Genomic DNA, 19,007 nt, shown 5'->3' with positions numbered 1-19,007 from the left:
TGCAGCTTTTGCTAGTGTTTTTCCCATTGACTCTCACGAACTAAGAGGAGGGCATAAAATATAGCCTGAGAAAGATACCTCTCTTATATGACCTCAGGTGTTGAAGTTCTAAATTGAGGGGAAAGTATATATTCTCAGCTTTTGGGATGTGGCCACAAATGCAAAGCAGAAGAGTACTCAAATTCGAGACTTCAGATGTGATGGAATATGGCAAAATCCTTTAATTTTCCAGACATGTATTTGACCCATCAAGACCTACCTTCCTTGTGATTTTCCACCCACTATTTATTAAAGATTAAATACCTGATACTTTTTATATCCCAGGAGAGAAGTCACAATATAAGCCGTAAGGGTCACTGGACTTTTATTGCCACCTTGAAGCTCGCTGTGGATCACTCTTCCTGGCTCCCAAAATTCACCATTGGATTTTTGATGTCCTTTGAGCCAAGCATATACTCTGTGTAACACATTCTGGTCAATGTCTATGTAAGGATCAGCTTCGAGGAAACATCTTAAAACAAAAGCTGACAACCTTGGTGAAAAGGGGGGGAAAATTACATAAAATACACTTTATACAGTCCTCCAAATTATACTGAGCAATAAAACACCAGCAATAACAACCCTTTTCCCCCATCAGAAGATTCACCAAAGGGCCAATCACTGAAGATAGAACAAAAGGAAGAAAGACGACAAAGAGACAACAAAGTGAACAACTCAGCTGGGCCAGTGGGCACGGCTTCCCCTTGGGTGTGGCTGGGAAATTCCAGGTCAACTCACAAAAGAGCAGAGTTGGTAAGAACTTGGAAATCATCTAATCCCGCCTCTTGATTTTAAAGGTTGAGAATTCGAAACTCAGAGAGAGTTAAATAAACTGTCCAAGGTTATTCATCTTTGGACTGTTCTGGGTATTTACCAAGGAAGATCTCATCACACACTTAGCTCAACCCTAAAGCAGTGGATGAAGTATGTTTAGTTCACAATCAAACTGTCGTGCTTTTGAGTAGAAGAAATGGATATTTTCTCTCCTATAGGACAGGAATCAGCAAATTACAGCCTGTAGGCCAAATCTGTCTGCGCCAAACACAGCCCACAGTCTGTTTATATGTGCCTCTCCCCACTGCACAGCCCCCAACCTCCACCTAAGAACAGTTTTTAAACGGAGAAAAATAGTGAGGATGGGGACTTCCCTGGTGGTGCAGTGGTTAAGAATCTGCTTGCCAATGCAAGGGACATGGGTTCGATCCCTGGCCCAGGAAGATCCCACATGCCGCGGAGCAACTAAGCCCGTGAGCCACAGCTACTGAGCCCATGTGCCACAACTACTGAAGCCCGCATGCCTAGAGCCCATGCTCCACAAGAGAAGCCACCGCAATGAGAAGCCCACGCACCGCAACAAAGAGTAGCCCCAGCTCGCCACAACTAGAGAAAGCCCGCGTGCAGCAACGAAGACCCAACGCAGCCAAAAATAAATAAATACATTTATTTTTTTAAAAAAAAGAAAGAAAGAAAGAGGGTGGAGGGAAAAAGGGAAAATATGCAACAGAGGCTCTATGGGGCCTGCAATGCCTAACATATTTACTATCTGACCCTTTAAAGAAAAAGTATGTCAGTGTCTGCTACAGAACATTAAATACTGAGGTGAAAAGAACATCAGGCAATAAAACACTGAAACCTTTCTATTTATGGATCTACATCCTGACTCGCGCCAAAAGAAAATATGAAGCAGATCTGTTTCACCCTATAAAAGATTTAGTGTGGCAAACATTACTAATATCCAATATGATGCAGTTCTCTTTCACTTTGGGTACGCAGAAGAATTCACTTCTTTGCCCACTTGAAGTTAGGCATGGCCATGGGGCCAGCTCCGCTCATGGTAAAGTGATAAGAAATCTTATACCGGGCTGAAGCTTCTAACTGCCACTGCTGGATACTCCAGCCCTCTGTCCCCAGGCTAGAGGCTCAGGGTGAGTTGGTGGCTGAAACAAAGACTGCAGAGCCCCCTGCTGAGCCACAGTGGAAATGCAGCGTGAGCACAACCTTTGTTAACAAACCACTGAGATTTAGAGGGTTGTTACCACGGCACACCTTATCTAACCCTACTGACACAATTAGCCAATCTTTTTCTGAGTGAAAAATGAACTGAAGATAGTACAAGGAGAGAGTAATCATCCAAAATCAGCCATGTGGAGATTTCATTCTGGAGGAAACTCTGGAGGTTCATTACTTAACCTCATCACTGTTTTTTCACAAAAAATAAACTTAAAGAAACTACATTGGGGCTTCCCTGGTGGCGCAGTGGTTGAGAATCTGCCTGCTAAAGCAGGGGACACGGGTTCGAGCCCTGGTCTGGGAGGATCCCACATGCCACGGAGCAACTGGGCCCGTGAGCCACAGCTACTGAGCCTGCGCGTCTGGAGCCTGTGCTCCGCAACAAGAGAGGCTGTGATAATGAGAGGCCCGCGCACCGCAATGAAGAGTGGCCCCCACTCGCCGCAACTAGAGAAAGCCCTCGCACAGAAATGAAGACCCAACACAGCAAAAATAAATAAATAAACTCCTACCCCCAACATCTTCAAAAAAAAAAAAAAAAAGAAACTACATTGACTGTATTAATACAAAATTAGTGTTGATTGTGTCCGATTAAAAAAAGATCTATGTCGGGCTTCCCTGGTGGCGCAGTGGTTCAGAGTCCGCCTGCCAATGCAGGGGACGCAGGTTCGTGCCCCGGTCCGGGAAGATCCCACATGCCGGGGAGCGGCTGGACCCATGAGCCATGGCCACTGAGCCTGTGCGTCCGGAGCCTGTGCTCCGCAACGGGAGAGGCCACAACAGTAAGAGGCCCGTGTACGGCTAAAAAAAAAAAAAAAAAAAGACCTATGTCACAATACTCCATATTTCTAACCAATTTTTCTTACCAGCTGCACCATCATCATATTTTATTGCTGCTTTTCCCACCAAAAAAGAGGGGGATTTATGACTTATCTTTTCTAAATAAAAACGTCTGATGTACTAGTGTTTTAAAACCATATTTAAAAAGGAGAATCTCTTTTAAAGCCAGGCTATGGAAAAAGCAGCCTCCAAGCTGATACAGAGACACATCTGTCAATTTCATGGCCATCGTGACCTAGTGAGAGCCCATTCGGTGACATGGATTTGTTCCATTGGCAAAAACACTTACCAAGTGCTCCCAGAAGGGTCATCATTCCCAAAAGCACTGAAAGAGCCATCTTCCCTCTGATAGAGAAGTTCTCTCTGGTAACCTGAAGACACCAAAATAGACAGATAATCAACGTAATCAAGTTGCAATGAAGGGAAGTTTCTAATCATGACTTCATATTGAGGAAACATGGGCAGAGAATGGGAAAGAAGACATGAAATCAACTAATGTTGAATATTTTCTATATCATGTGCTGTGGGAGATTAAGAACATCAGGACTTTTCAAGTAGAATGCATAAAATAAGAACCGCGATAGCCCCAAACTGGAATAAAGTCAGAAGAATACCATCACACAGACAACAGTTCTATCCATTCAAAAGCAAGTAAATTAAAAAGCGGAGTATTTAACTCTGTAGTGTAAACTACAATGGTTTCAATGCTTAGTCATCTAAAATTGTTTGCTACCTAAGAAAAATACTAGCTACAGTATCATAACTAAAATTTAAAGCTAAAACGAGAAGTAAAAATACTTTCTACTCTTAGACCACCAGCAGAAGGGAGAAAATTGCTAAATAATCTAACACAGTGGCTCTAGAATTTTTTGGTCATGACCAACTGAGGTAAACCCCCAAACTGACCTGTGCGCCCAAACGTCAACTCTAAGTTCTCACTATATAAAAAGAACATGGTGGTGGTAATGAAGTCTCAGCATAGAACTAAATTGGGAAGGGCTTATGGCTCACAGATCTGCTTTAATAAAAGCAGATGTTTCATATTTGCAAATAAGTGGTTGCAAATAGAGGCAGATGTTTCATATTTGCAAAGCAATGCGTGCAGGTCTCAAAGTCCAGCGACTGAGAAATCACAGGCCAAACACTGAAAGAGTCACCGGACAAGCCCAACAAACCAACTCGCTAAAAATGATATTAGCCATAATTTATCAATAAAAAGTAAGCAGAAGCCAGAAACATTTCCAGCGCAAGGCTTTATCAGTGATCCTCTGATAACCAAGAATTCTTCCCGAAAACTACAGGATTCTACTACAGGAGGGGAGGGCACACAGAATGAACCCAGCAGCATGGCCATGTAGTGCCTGGCAAACATACTCACTGGTGAAACGTTGAATTCAATCCCCAATAAACTCTAGTAACAAAAACATTTTACTTTATGAATACCACATTTTAGAAGCATCAATAACTATAATTAATTATTCATATTTGACTAACAAAATATGAGTGTTAGTCATTTAAAATTCGTGAATTTGCTCTTGCCAGGTCCCAAACTTTTGTCATTGAGCCTTTCCACAAGAAACCCCAGCGAGATCTGAGTATCTGATTCAAGCTACAGTAAGACAAAAATGCTTAAAAAACAAGACACTGTTTCACGGTGATCTTTAAGACCTATGGTAAAAGAGATGGAAACAGCATTTAAGTGATGAGAGAGTTTTCTTAATTTGAAGAAGGGAGTGTTAGGTTATACTCTTTATGTTTAAAACTGAAATATTACAGCATGGTAACTAACCAGTCAACTTTTATCCAACTGTGACTAGGTGTCAGGAACTGGTCAAAGCCCTTTTCAGGTATTAACTCAGGTAATGCCACAACTCTATGATGTAGAGGCTATCTGCTTTTTAGAGATGAAGAGACCTGAACTTAGAATATATCATGTGCGAGGTCACACAGCTCATAGGAACTGAAATTAGGCATTAGCCAAGGTCCATCTGTCTCCAAAGCTGCTGCTTCCTACTAATTCATAGAGCTCTTTCAATGATTAATATATGAAAAGTTCTTCGCACAGTACCTTTTACATTCTCTTGGTAAACAACAGATATCACTCCGTAACATAGGTGTAGAAAAAGACTTTCTAACCACCAAACTTTTAAGAAAAAATAACTGACTACAAAAAAATTGTTTCAAACTTTTCCATGGCAAAACACTATAAACAAAGTTGAAAAACAGATGACAAATTAAAGGAAAATATTTGCAACATATAAGATGGATAAATGGCTAATCTTCCTAACATTAATACTATACAAGTCTATGTATATGTTTTTATATATTAATACTATATATCTTCACATATAGATTATATAAAGAATTTTTTTAATTTAGAGGAGAAGATAAAAACTCCTATAGAGAAAAAATGGACAAAAGGCAAGTACAGACATTTCACAAAAAACAAAGAAAGACAGACCTTAAGACAGGAAGAAATGTTCAACTTCATAATAGGTAAAATGCAAATGAAAACTACATATTGAGATACCATTTCTTACCCATCACTTTAGCAAAGATTCAAAAGCTTGACCATTCATCCTGTTGGGGAGACTGTAAGGAAACCAGTACTCATCCGTTGCTAGAGGGAATTCCAAATGGTACAACTCCTGTGCAGTAGAATGTCTATACCTTTTGACCCAGTAATCCTACTTCTAAGGATATATCTGAAGATATACCTCCAACAACACAAAAATATATATGCAGATGACTATTGATTGCAGCATTATTTGTAATTGCAAAAACATTGGAAACTACCTAAATGCCACCAAATTGGAGACGGGTTGAATAGACTGTGGTACATGTGTACAACGGAGTACTATGCAGCTGTGGAAAAGAATGAGGACTCTCTCTGAGCTGATGAAGAGCAATTTCCTGAATATACTGTTAAGTGAAAAAGGCAAAGTCTAAAATAGCACACATAGTGTACTACCTTTTGTGTAAGAAAAAGAGAAAATAAAAAAACATACGTTAATTTCTGCTAAGATTGAAAAAGAAAGAGAGAGAGAGAGAGAAGCTAAACAAGAAAGTAACGCAAAACGTTACCCCCAGAGGGTAGGGAGAAGGGATCCGAAGAGGGAAAGATACCCCTTTGCATACACCTTTTAGAATAAGTTTGACTTTTGGAAGCATGTTAATGTTTTACATATTCAAAAAGTAAAATAAACAAGAATGGAAAAAATTCAATGACAGGCACTATTAACACAACCTTAGTTCACTCTAACATGTTTTAATTAACCTTGAAGAAAACGCAACATATAATCTCTTCCTTTGTCAGAGCTGGTCAAGGATCACAGAAAAGCAGAGTAATTTTCTAATGTTCACAAAGGAAGTGAGCAAAAGAGGTCAAGACATTCTCCCTCAGTTTCCAACTCAGGAGTAAATCTACCAGGTAGCAGAGTTTACGTGTGAACTCAATCTGATATAGGAGGAAGGGAAGGGGAGGGGAGGGGAGGGGAGGGGAGGGGAGGGGAGGGAAGGGAAGGGAAGCAAAGGGAAGGGAAGGGAAGGGAAGGGAAGGGAAGCTCCAGGTCCCTCCATCACTAGAGGAGGTACTTCTGTGGGAAGATGGACCAACCTCAGGTGAGGACCAAGTGCCTCCAAGGCCCTGAATCACATCAACAATGGCAGTTCCAAGTATGAGTTATTGTAAAACCTTCAGAGAGATGAGATCATGGAGATGAGATCAGTGTTTATGGAAATTACCCTTCAGGTGGCTGCCCTCCAAGAGTTGCCATTAATATCAACAATTAGCACAGTTCTTCCACCAGGAGCAACGAGCCCAGAGAAGGGGACTTGCAGACACAGTCTACAGGTATGGAGTACATTTCCTGAGCTGGTTTAGATGAAACTGAAAATCCAAACCTCCAGCTCTGCTCCCTGGGCAAAACAGGAGGGAACCCAAACCAAGTAGGTCTCCTGTGAGGAGTCCTTCCTTGTCTTAAGCCAGACATGCATCATTAGAGAACCCTCGGCTGCATCGTGATAGATGAGATAGGCAAAAAGATGGTTTTCTCCAAAAGTTTATGAGGAAATTAGAGTACTGCCTTCAAGTTCATAGTCTTATGAATAGCTCCTGAGTTACAAAGTAACAGCATAATCAGAATTAACAGACACTTCTAAAATTTAAAATAATGATTCATGAAATGTTGTTTATAAAGGGTCAGACAAGATACATACTTAGTGGGTGGTGAATTTTCTTTGAAATAGCCATGAATGGAAAATATTTACAATTTATCATAATAAAGAGGCAACTAGCACTCATAGAAACACACAGAAAACTAACATTCTAAACATAATTTGACTTAGTTTACCACAAGTGTCAAAATTGTATACAAATAAATTAAGTAAAATTGGCTGCCCAATCACTTTCTCTGGTTAAAAGCTGATAAAAATATCCCTGTGCTAAAAGAAGAGTATTTGTTATCAACTTCCTTACTCTCTCTGACATGAATGGAAAGTGAGAACTTCACCAACGTTTTCTTTTTTAGCATCTTCACTATTGCCTCTAGCCATTCTTGTGATGGCCAAATGCAGCATCAGAATTCTGAAACCTACTTTTTTCCTGTTTTTATTCCAATAGAGAAAATATAATGTGTTTTCAGCTAAGTTTGGTCTGAGTCTTACTTGAAAAACTGAGCCGCATGCACTGCAATTTAAATATTTGAGAAAAACAAGTGGTTTAAAATCTCCAATTAACAGGTCTGGGATTTCTAGTCCTTGTCAAAAACAGTTTCCATGTTACGGTTCTATTTTTCTTTTTGACAGTGAAAGCCACTTCATTCAATGATGTAGCTATTGTTTTGACCAGAAAAACAATAAGTTAGGTTACTGGGCTCCTGGGCCAAGCATGATTTAAGGAAAACCATGCGCTGTTCACAACTGACATTTAAGTAACATAAATCATGACTTGCGCCAAAGCCACTTTAATTCCTTAAAAACATAAAAACAATTACAGTATATTTGAAAAAAAAAAAAACTTTGGCAAATGTGATAGCAAAAGAAAAAACAGAGTCTCTGAAATGAGACACTGATTTCATAATGAAAATCATTACACTGAGAAGTTTTTGTCCACTACTTTGAAATATAATTTAGTTCCTCATGTGAAAAGATACATTTTGAGGAGCTCATTGGACTGATTCCCATCAGCCATTTCACCAGCTCAAAAGGTAACACGTTGAAACCTCAGGTCACATTTCCTAGCTCATGAAAACGTGCCAAAGCCAGGGAGAAACTCAGGTGTTTAGAGAAAAAACCATGCATCGTGGAAACACCGGAGAGATCTTCTAGACCCGATCTCCACATTAGGACGATCGACCTAAAGCCCACAGAAGTTAATATTGATACGAATGCATTCACCCATTCTGCACTTACTGAGGGGCCCATATGGTGATCCCATGGAGAAGGGATTCAACACAGTCCCCTCTGTCAGGGCGCTTACCTTCTAGGGCAGGAGACAGTCACATAACAGAAAAACAAGAACATTTTAAATACTGTTAAGTGTGATGAGGAATATACGATGCAATAATTTAAGTGAGAGCTGCTAAAAGGTCAGGGAAGGCCACTTTGAGGAAAACACCACCTGGATGATGAGAAGGAACCAGCCCTGGGAAGATCTGTGGGGAGAGTATCCAGCAAGCAGGTGGAAAGGCCCCCAGCGCCATGGAGCTGAGAGCACGCCAGACGCAGGCTGACAGACGCCCCTGGAGGGGCGGCTTCAGGTGAGGTGACAGATGGGGCCTGGCATCCACTCAGGGCTTTGCAGGCCCAGGCGAGGAACCCACTGGAGAATTTAAGGAAGTGATGTGACTCTGACATTATCAAAAGATCCCTTTTATTATAAAATATGCAGAGACTGTGTTGAAGGAGGGTGAGTATATTGGCAAAGGGTCTATTCAGGAAGCTGCTGGAGTAGCCAGGTCAGCAATGGCAAGTCAGGGTAGATCAATCAGCCTGGGATGGAGAGAGTGGGGAAATTTCACACTGTTTTTAGAGGTAGAATGGACAGAATTTACTTGCTGCCTTTAGACCCTATCTCCCTAGTTAGATGCCACTAACTATATTATAGCTGACAGTTCCTGGGCATTTACTAGGTGTTAAAATACCTCATTTAGTCTTCAAAACAGCCCTAAGAAGTGGCTACTTATTTACCCATGTCTTATAGGTGGAAAGAAGAGGCTGGGGAAACCAGCCCAGAGCAGGAGGCAGGGTTCAGAGCCCAGGCCTCATGGTCTCCACCGCCGGTGCTGTAACCACGGCTCTACCTCTCCCCTGGTGGGAATCGCCCACCTCACGGCTGCAGTGCTCTTCATTCTGCCACAAAGCTTTTTCTGCCCTCTGGCTGCTCTGTGCCTTCTAACAACCAGCAAATGTGACGAAGCCTCCCAAGCAATGCAGGGCTGCTTTGCAATTGCACGGTGGCACCTACCTCGCCGGGATGGGCCTGGGGACCAGCGCTCCTTTTAAAGAAAACAGATACTGAGGATTTGGACTGTTCATTTTTTAGGGCATCTACTAACCCAGAGCAAAGTGTCTAGGACAGAAACTCAAGTTATTTTTAAGGCACGAATTATTGTTCCTTAAATGGTTCAAACTATAAAATTTATTCTGTCTCTTTAAAGCATTGATATTTGATTAGCCAACCTTATAGTTCATAAAGCATATAAGATATGCAATCAATGGCATTTTCTAAAATATTTTACTTTATTTTATTAAAATATCCCAAAGGATGTGTATCAAGTTATAAAGCACCAGTCTAGGTCCTACATACTCCCTACCTGAAACTAGCCAACCTAAATTTCAAATACAAGTCAGAATCTTGCCTTAAAAAGGTGCTGAATTAAACTGTGGAAATAGTTTTTACTCATCTCTTTAAATATATGGCAGTGTGCAAAGATCTCACCTGAATTTAGCGTGGCACACACCACACCAAACAGAGCCCCTGGTACCACTGCTTAAACTTAATTAGAACCAAACCTGGAAAAAGCAGCTCTTGTGTTTACATACTTAAAATATGACTGATTCACTTTAATAATTAGTGGATTTTACCAAGCAAACATAGTTCACAGTTCATGAAGACCATTCCAGGTAGAGGACATGCAAAGATGCATTATATGAAGACATGAGTACCTGGAAATCACAGGGGAAATATCTTAGTATATAAGTACCATTTTTCTTGAAAAATTAATAACGTATGTTTTCTACGAATATGATAAAACATCTGATTTTTTACCATTCTCTTTAAATAAATTAATAGCTAAACTGAAAAAAAAATGACTGATTCACAAACATACGCAGAAAGGAGAATACTTTTTAATGGGCAGCTCAGTATAGAAAGTACGGATTGCTAGATCTTGGAGAATTTCCTAGAGGACTTAAGGACCTGGGCCTGAGATGTCATAAATGCCTGCAGGGCCCGGCTCTAATCTGAGGGAAGCTATACCACTATCTACTACACAGCAGAACTCGGGTCACACCCAGCCCTGATCCCAACGCTGGCCTCCCACACAGCAGGCGACTGGCAGCTCCATTACTTGCACTCAGCCCTTGTCTGCCAGCCTAGCCCAGGGGGCACTCAGGACACTGACTGCAGCTCAGCCCCTTGGACCCAACATCTTACAGCTCCCTCTGGTCTAACCTGACACCCAGATTCTAACGTCTGGCTTCTCCTTCCCTACAGAACCCATGGTCCTCTCTTACTATTTTATCAGAACACCCATTGAGACCTCTTACACCTTGGTCACACTGAAGCATCTTGGCCCAATTCCGACTCCTCCTACATCCTCCCCTATTGCTTCCAACAACCTAAGAACGTTGCAAAGTAACACTATCTCATGGCGTTCTGAGCATGGACTACAGAGTCAGACCACCACGGGAACCATGGGTAAGTTATTTAGCCTCCCTGTGCCTCGGTTTCCTCATCTGCAAAAGGGAAATAATAACAGTACCCCTACCTCCAAGGGTTTTTGTGAGAATTAAATGAAAACATTTGTACAACAAATAGGGTTCATTATTATCATTATTACATAGAATTTAGTTTAAGATAATGAGGGAACCTAGAAAAAAAGCCCACGTTAAAATAATGTCTTTACTAAGTTTTCTCATTCTTAACTGTGGAAAAGTTAGCCAAACCACTAACAGCTTGCCTCTATGGGCATTTAACCCATTCATTGTAAAAATAAATAAATAAAACAAAATTCAAAGTCAGGGTGGAAAGTGTTGATTCAATTTGTAGATTATACTGAACAAGCATTTTCCTATTATATTGCCTGAACCATTCTAATCTTTATCAGTTTGATGGACAGCAGGTACCCCAGACTGTGCAGAATGAGAAACTCAGCCACACAGAGATCTTGCTAGAGGTCCCCTAATGGAAGCACAAAGCTTCCAAACTGTGACTTTGGGTGGCTGGCTTTTGGAATATTCGAGGAAATCAAGTCTACATTATTATTATTAAAAATGCCTCACAACTGTCCATTTTCTCCTAAGTATGGACACAGATAGAGCATGGACTCTGGGGCCAGAGAGCGAGTTCAAATCCCAGCTCTGCCATCACTTGCTCTGTGACCCTAGCAAGTTAGGTAACTTTTCTGTGCCTGAGTTGCTTCATCTGTAAAAATAGGAGGATGATAAGCATATACTGATGGCGACCAGTAAGTGAGATATTATGGAAGGTGCTTAGAACACTGCCTGCCTCACAGTAAGCATCCGCCGATGTTATCTTTTGTTATTAGCAACTTGTAGACACAGAGCCTGGCGTCTGCAAACAGTATCAGCCTCTCCAGGAGCCAGGGCAGAGTCCTCACCGGTGTGGCGTTTCCTGAGTGGCCAGCAGGGGCCCCCATACACACCCTTCTCTCCTAACCCCCCAACTACTTGAAATGTTAAATGCGCTGAGAAGGTCCCCACCACAGGAAGCCTCGTGTGTTTACCAGCGGACTTTCTCCACTGAACAGGGACTCCCCTGGGAGGAAAGGCCTGACCTCCTGCTTCCTCAGCACTGGAAGTGACCCTGGCCCTAAGTGATGCTCTAGAAATGTGGAATGAATACTCATTCCTTCAGATCTTTAAGTGGCTTTAAATGTCCAATCCCTTATGAAAATACAAACCCCTCCAGGAACAAAATCCTTAACAAACATCTTAGCAGCAATCAGTGAGCCCTGAGCTGAGGACGAGTGGCGGCAGCATCCCACTGCTCACACTTCGAGCACATTCCACACCATCTAGTGCCACAATCACAGAGCAAAGACAAAATCTGTCTATGTTGAAATATGGTCAGAGTCAACTCTGACCGAAAAGAAAAGAAGAAATGTATTTTTACAAATAAAAGTATGTTTCTAAAATGCTTACCTTGCCTCATAAATGAAAGGGCTTTTTCTTTTAAATTCTCAGTCAGCTGTTTCTTTTTAGTCAGGTAATCCAAAACGTAAATATTTGGAGCAAAATTTATCATGTTCTGTTCGCCACAGCCATAAGGCATTCGAATGAGTGAGGCTAAGCCACTGATGGAAGAACCAAGAATATCTCCTGAAAGCACAAGATATTCATTACATTCAGCAAATCCTCGGTAACTGTACCGCCTGGTGGCAGAGAGGTGTCCACTGAGGGCAGAACGCATGTGAAGCCATATTACTATTCCACTGCGTGGAGCACAGTATTTATAGAAACTTTACATCAAGCTTTTAGGAAGACGGGTCAAATAAATGACAATACAGTGGTACTGAACTTGTAGATTATGTGACAAATTAGGAGACTCTTATAGCTCAAAGATACAGTACACATAAGCAAAAACCAAGTTTAAAATAAAATTTCTGAACAAAAATGTCAGGAATTGCATTAGGAAACCATCATTCTTACATGGGAAAGAAATGTTTTATTATTAATATTCTTCACATAAGTAGAATTTATTTTGATGTCCTTACTAATACAGTACAAATTCTTGAGAAACGATGTTTTTCAGGGCAGGGTGGTGGTATTTTTCAATGTGCTCTATGTATCAACAACAAAGGAGAACTAACAAGTATAAGCGTTTCAATAAATCTCAGGATCAAAAGGGTTAAAAATATGCTTCAAAGTTAGTAATATAAAGTGAAACAAAACACACGCTTACCCACATTCCTCTAACCACAGTCTAACACCATAACTAAGAAAATAAGTAAGAATTTAGAAATGTAAAGGCTGAGTTCTAATTCTGACCTCACTAGGGTTGAACTGTATAGAGAAGAATATTCGTCAATGTGGTTTATTTTAGAAACTTACCAAGTCCAAATACCTAGTAAAAATCTGCTCCAGAAAAAATGAATCCGAAAAAGAGAGGAAGATCTTCAGGTGGGTAGGCTGCCGCCATGCTAGCATATAATGTCTCAAACTTTAGATATTAACACAGAGAAATAAATACCACTGTAGCTTATGTTTTTTATTTTTATTACTACTGTAGGTTATGTTTTTAATATTCAAAGTGAACATAAACTTAGACTCTCAAAATCCGAAGAAGCAAGCTAATATTCACACATCTGGGCTACCAAATAGGTTTTTTTTTTAATATATAAATACCATATAAAAATAACACTTGAAAAACCATTATCTAAATCAAGCTTTAAAATTAAACCTCAGAGCACTTCAGTCACAATAGCAGACTCATTCCAACATAAGGAGTGATGGTACACACTTAAACTTCAAGGCTTCTTCCCTCCATGTGTGCGCGTGTGTACCACATCATCTCCCAGCATCCTGGCACTGTGGGAGGTTCTTAGGCAGAATGTATTCCCCTAAGTAGAAAGCTTATTTAATTCTTTTTAAGAATTATATCTAAGTCTCCCAAAAAAGTCCTCTCTAGAGGAACCGGTTGTTTGAGGTTATAATAAAAAGCATTACACTTGCAGGGGAGACTTAAAAGAACCTCTGAAAACGTGCCTTAGGTCCTGACACCTCGAAGATCTAAATATTGGGTGGGCCAAAAAGTTTTGTAACATCTTATAGAAAAACCCTAACGACCCTTTTGGCCAACCCGATATTTAGATGTCATTCATCTAAATATTTCTTTCAGTTATTTGCAAAGCACGACCACATAAATAAACCATGTGTGTGGAAGCTCTGTCTAATAGTTGAAAGGACTTTGGGGTTACCAGAAGGTGACTAGGAGAGGGTGACTTAGTCAGTGGGTAGCTTCAAACTGGAAAGGGTACTTGTGTCTGCACAGGGAACTGCTAGAGGCAGTGGTCCTCCACCTCTGGTTACCAGAAGCAGTCATGGAACCTTTTCAAAACATGCATGCCCTAGCCACAGCCCAAGAGATGCTGACTGAGCAGCTCGAGAGTGGATCCCAGATATTTGTGTATTCCGAAGCTCCACAGAAGGGATATTCACCAGTGGCCGAGAGCCACAGAGGCAGAACCACCATACGACAGGCGTGGTCTGGCGACTCAAAAGAGTGGTCTGCACACCAGCAGCATCGTCATCACCTGGGAGCTTGTTAGAATTGCAGAATCCAAGGCCCCACCCCAGGCCTACCAAGCCAGAATCTGCCTTCACACAAGCTCCCCAGGTGATTCACATGCACCTTGAAGACAGAAGAACTGGTCCAGGACACACCTCTCACTTGCCTTCCTACTGTAATCCATGGTTGGCACCAACTAAAAACTTTTTGCAACTTCTTCTCATTAGGATTAAATAAGAAAATACACCTAAATAAGGACCTACTTATAGCACAGGGAACTATATTCAATATCTTGTAATAAACTATAAACTATTTTGTAATAAACTACTCTCTTTCAGAAAAGAATCTGAAAGAGAATATATATACATATATGTATAACTGAATCACTTTGCTATATACCTGAAACAATGTAAACCAACTATACTTCAACTTTAAAAAGTAATTAAAAAAAGAAAATATACCTACAAATAAATGAAAAATATATAGTATCATATACAAATAAACCAGTAGCGATGGTGATATCTGTTCTTACCAATTGCAGTGATCTGAACTCTCTCACTACCACTCACTATATGAGGAGGAAAGGAGAAACTCAAAGTTTTCAGGGTAGTTTGTAGCTTGCTGTCGGTCAGGTCTAATAAGATGGATTGTGAATATGATTTTTCTATTCCTTCAGCCTGTTGATAAAAAGGAACACAGTTATCATGGTCCCTACTCATCTGTTTACAGAGAACTGCATGCAGATAATAAGTCAATCACCTGGCCTGTATATGGTTAGGTAAGTACCTACAGTGTCTTGATTATTGCTTCAAATCTGTTAACAAATGTTTCCCTTCTCATTAAATTAGTCAAAACATTTCATAGAATGGCAATGGAAATGATAAAGGAGAAGATGAAAAGGTGTTGAGAAACCCTCGGAGGTAGGTCCTTTTATTATCCAAAGACAGAGGTTAAGTACCTTGTGCAAAGGCACCCTTGACAAAGGTGGGATGAAACCCAGAGCTGTCTTACTCCGGAACACAAGCGCTTATCTACTGTCCTGAGTTGTCTCTTTGTGCATACTGTCTTCTCTGTAAAAACCTACCAAAACCTCTTCTACCTGTACTGAGGAATTCCAAAATTCAAAATCTATGTATCAACTTGGCATGACTTAATAGGATCCCAATGTCACACAGACTGTAAATGTAACTTGCCTTATAGTCGTACTATAAATTTAAAGAAGACGTTGACAATTACCTTTAAAAACACACGTGATATATTTTTACATTCAGATGAGAAAACCATTAGGCATTACCAGGAGGGTGGAAAAGATGACCCAGTCAGTCTTGGAAACAAATCTAACCAAGAGAAAAACCACCTTCTGTTGCCTTTTCAATTATATATTTCCATTCTATTTATTTAGACTTCAAGTATTCACCTTCACTAAAATCCTCTGGGTGACAGCATCTGAAGCAGCAGGTGAAACAGCTGTGACTGTGATGGGCATTTCCCCCAGATGTGTTGGCCTGACCGGGAAAAGAACAGTTGCCCCATCCTCACTGGGAACCAGAACTGTCTGCTGGTGTCCTGTGACATTTATTTCATTCGAAGCCATTAGAATATCAAACGTGTCACTTTTCTCAATGATTACCTTAACCTGGAAGAAAAAATCATCAAAGGTCTTGTATAATAAATTGCTCCCCAGTAAAATGTTGCTCTAAGTGCAGATAAATCTATGAGGCCTGAAACTAGAGAAAAATAAGACAGAAAGGTTCAGGCAAGGAGAGGGTGAAAGGGTGTCAGGAAAAACCTAGTTTCTTTCCTATGCTTTCTCCATCTGCCTCAAGACATGTGGGGAAATGGCATTCTTCAGTTCCATTTCTAACATTAAACTCCCACTAACATTAAATTCTCTCATTTTTCAAAGCCTGAGTGGTAAGGGTGTATCCAAAAAGGTTATTTCATGTCATGGTACTGCCGCCAGCCTGACTCATCTGAGTCATCCTGGGACACTAGTCCCATCAGAAAAGCCTGAGGCAAACAGGATGAAATGTTATTACATTCATTGAGAGCCTCTGCTAAAATTATTCCAAGAAAAGTATGACTCAGACACTAGTCCTGAAACACATGTCGGTTGCAAACTTTCATAAAATATGTCAAAGTTGCCAGGCTCATCAAGAATCCCATTTCTCTGGGTCTTAGATTTTATGAATTGTTTTCCCATTTATTTTCTCATCTGTTTCTCAAAATATTTCCTACCTGACAGATGAGTAAACTGCAATTAAGTTATTTGCTGGTAAGTGGAGGACCTGGACCTTGAATGTGGGCCTCCTGACTTTTGCTCTTTACACTGGACCATGTTAAAAAGATTAAAAAGTAAAATTAGGGCTTCCCTGGTGGCGCAGTGGTTGAGAGTCCGTCTGCCGATGCAGGGGACACGGGTTCGTGCCCCGGTCCAGGAAGATCCCACGTGCCACGCAGCGGCTGGGCCCGTGAGCCATGGCCGCTGGGCCTGCGCATCCGGAGCCTGTGCTCCGCAACAGGAGAGGCCACAACAGTGAGAGGCCCGCATACCCCAAAAAAAAATAAAAATAAAAGGAAAATTAGAAAATAAGAAAGTTTACTCTCTAGACATAGTGCTTAAAGAGATTATGGCATTTTCAGGTAATAAGGTTAATTACAATCCCTCCCTACTCCGGGAGGAAAACTCATTTTGTTAACACTACTGCAGGCACAGTGCAAACAGTGGGCCTACCCCTGCCTTACAGGGAACTGACTTGGCTAAGGAGACACCGGGCTGTGACTCAAAAGACAAAGCCTTGAAAACAGAATATAAACACAGGGATAAGCACAACAGCATGGGTGAGATTCCTCAGGAAAGACACCTTAGTTTCAAACCGGGTCTTGAAAGGAATCAATTCTTGCCACCTGCAGTGAGCACAGAACAGCAGTGAGAAGCGGCAACACATTGTAGATGTGGGAGGAGAGTAGGGGGAAAATGCAGGGGTGGGCAGGAAAGAGAAAGACATGCCACAGAGATGAATCAACAAGCAGAAGAAACTGTGGGCAAAGTTGGCTATTTTCAATCTCCCAGTAGTGTATAGAATGCTTAGATGCCCAAACACTACATAACCCAACCCCGCATGTTTTCTTCATTTTTTCCTGAAGTGTAAATGATGATTAGTATATTACCTCAGTGGCATCTTTTAAATAATTGAATATGGTTACTTCCAAAGCAAATTCTTCACCTCTGATAACAGAGTAGGGAAGATTCAAAAAAATGAAAAACGGTTGGAAGGACTGGAGCTGAAAAGAACACAATGGATACAGATTTTATTCAAGTCCAAGTGCTTCACGCTTTACGCAATTAAAAGCAAATCTCACAAAACCTGTGACGCTTATAACTAACTTCACATAGAAATGTCCACTTGCCTACCAACAGAAAGCAAACAGCAACCTACCCCAAACGAACGCGGGCACATTGATTTATGTTACTTAACACAGTAACCACTACATTTTATGAAATGGCTACTAGGAACCAGGGACTTTTACACAAATTATTTCATTTAGTCATTACACCTATGTAGGCAGGTGTTATGATCCTATTTTACAGAAAAGAAATCTGAAGCTCAGACATCTCTGTAACCGGTACAAGTTCACACTGCTGCAAAGTGTAGGAGCCAGAACTGGATCCCAGCCTGTCCGAGGCCACAGCTAAGTCTCTCTTCCTCTACTCTGCCAAGCTGATTCTACCATTCTTCTTCTAAAGCCACTGGCCAAATGAAACAGCATCTGTTTTAGACTCATGTGAAAAGTCTAAATGATGGTTTGCCTGCTACCCTGTAATATACAGATACACATACTCGCGCTTCCTCATTGGTCACCCAACTCTGATAGCATCGGTGGAGCTTCTCACTGGCAGCAGCTAATCCCCGCTTAGAGGTTTATCTGGACATTTGTGGAAGTGTCAGACTGTCACCATAGGGTGCTCTTGGCACTTAGTGGGTGAAGGTCTGTGTGCTCAGGACAGTCCCAGAAAAGGAAGAATTGTTCCGTGTCCCTCATGATTCTTGAATGTTCCTTCATGTAGATAAAGTACCTGCTTATAATGACCTGGGCTTACAACTAATTCCAACATATATATAAAGCCAAAACATCTGTCAATATACAACTATTTTGTAAATCAAGAGGAAACTATACTTTGTTTTGTAACTTTATCAAAACTTGTTCACTGTTTCAAAACTTTACATCACCTCAGGCAGCACCACTCAAGGTTTTTGAGTTGCGAAAACAATACACGTATATCAAACTGGATGTGCAGCTGTTACACATAGAGTGATTCTATGCACGGTGTAAATATTCACATATGTTACTATGCCTTCTAGTGCAACTAGGCCTGGTCACTTACATACGGAAAAGTATATTATTTTATTATACATTACTTTCCTTTTATTTCTCCTCACTATTTCACTTAGGGCACCTTATTGATTTTTTTTAAATTGAGTGTGCAGTTATATTATATTTTCTATGCATTTCATTTTGCATAGATGGTAGAGGGATGAAAAGCATAGCTGTTATAAAAAGCTGGCTTCAGGTATGACAGAGGTGAAAGCTACTGGTCTAAGACCAGTCATGGTCATTACATTCCTCTTGTCAGTGACGGGTT

General features: G+C 40.8%; 1 protein-coding gene across 3 annotated transcripts in view; it reads right to left on the bottom strand.

The window, feature by feature from the left end:
- CD109 (CD109 molecule) overlaps positions 1 to 19,007 on the bottom strand; it is a 135,328-nt gene that overhangs the window by 18,985 nt on the left and 97,336 nt on the right. For all 3 annotated transcript variants that reach the window (XM_060283392.1, XM_030859307.2, XM_060283391.1), the window contains exons 20-25: positions 17,534 to 17,647; positions 15,780 to 15,998; positions 14,895 to 15,039; positions 12,277 to 12,453; positions 3,179 to 3,260; positions 304 to 532 (exon numbers count right to left, since the gene is read on the bottom strand). In XM_060283392.1, coding sequence (XP_060139375.1) covers positions 304 to 532; positions 3,179 to 3,260; positions 12,277 to 12,453; positions 14,895 to 15,039; positions 15,780 to 15,998; positions 17,534 to 17,647 — 966 coding nt within the window. The remainder of the gene's footprint in view (positions 1 to 303; positions 533 to 3,178; positions 3,261 to 12,276; positions 12,454 to 14,894; positions 15,040 to 15,779; positions 15,999 to 17,533; positions 17,648 to 19,007) is intronic.

The sequence above is a fragment of the Globicephala melas genome, chromosome 14 (genome assembly GCF_963455315.2).
Source record: "Globicephala melas chromosome 14, mGloMel1.2, whole genome shotgun sequence".
NCBI lineage: Eukaryota > Metazoa > Chordata > Mammalia > Artiodactyla > Delphinidae > Globicephala > Globicephala melas.
The sequence above is the reverse complement of the archived record's forward strand: the minus strand, read 5'-3'. Positions and strand labels throughout refer to the sequence as shown.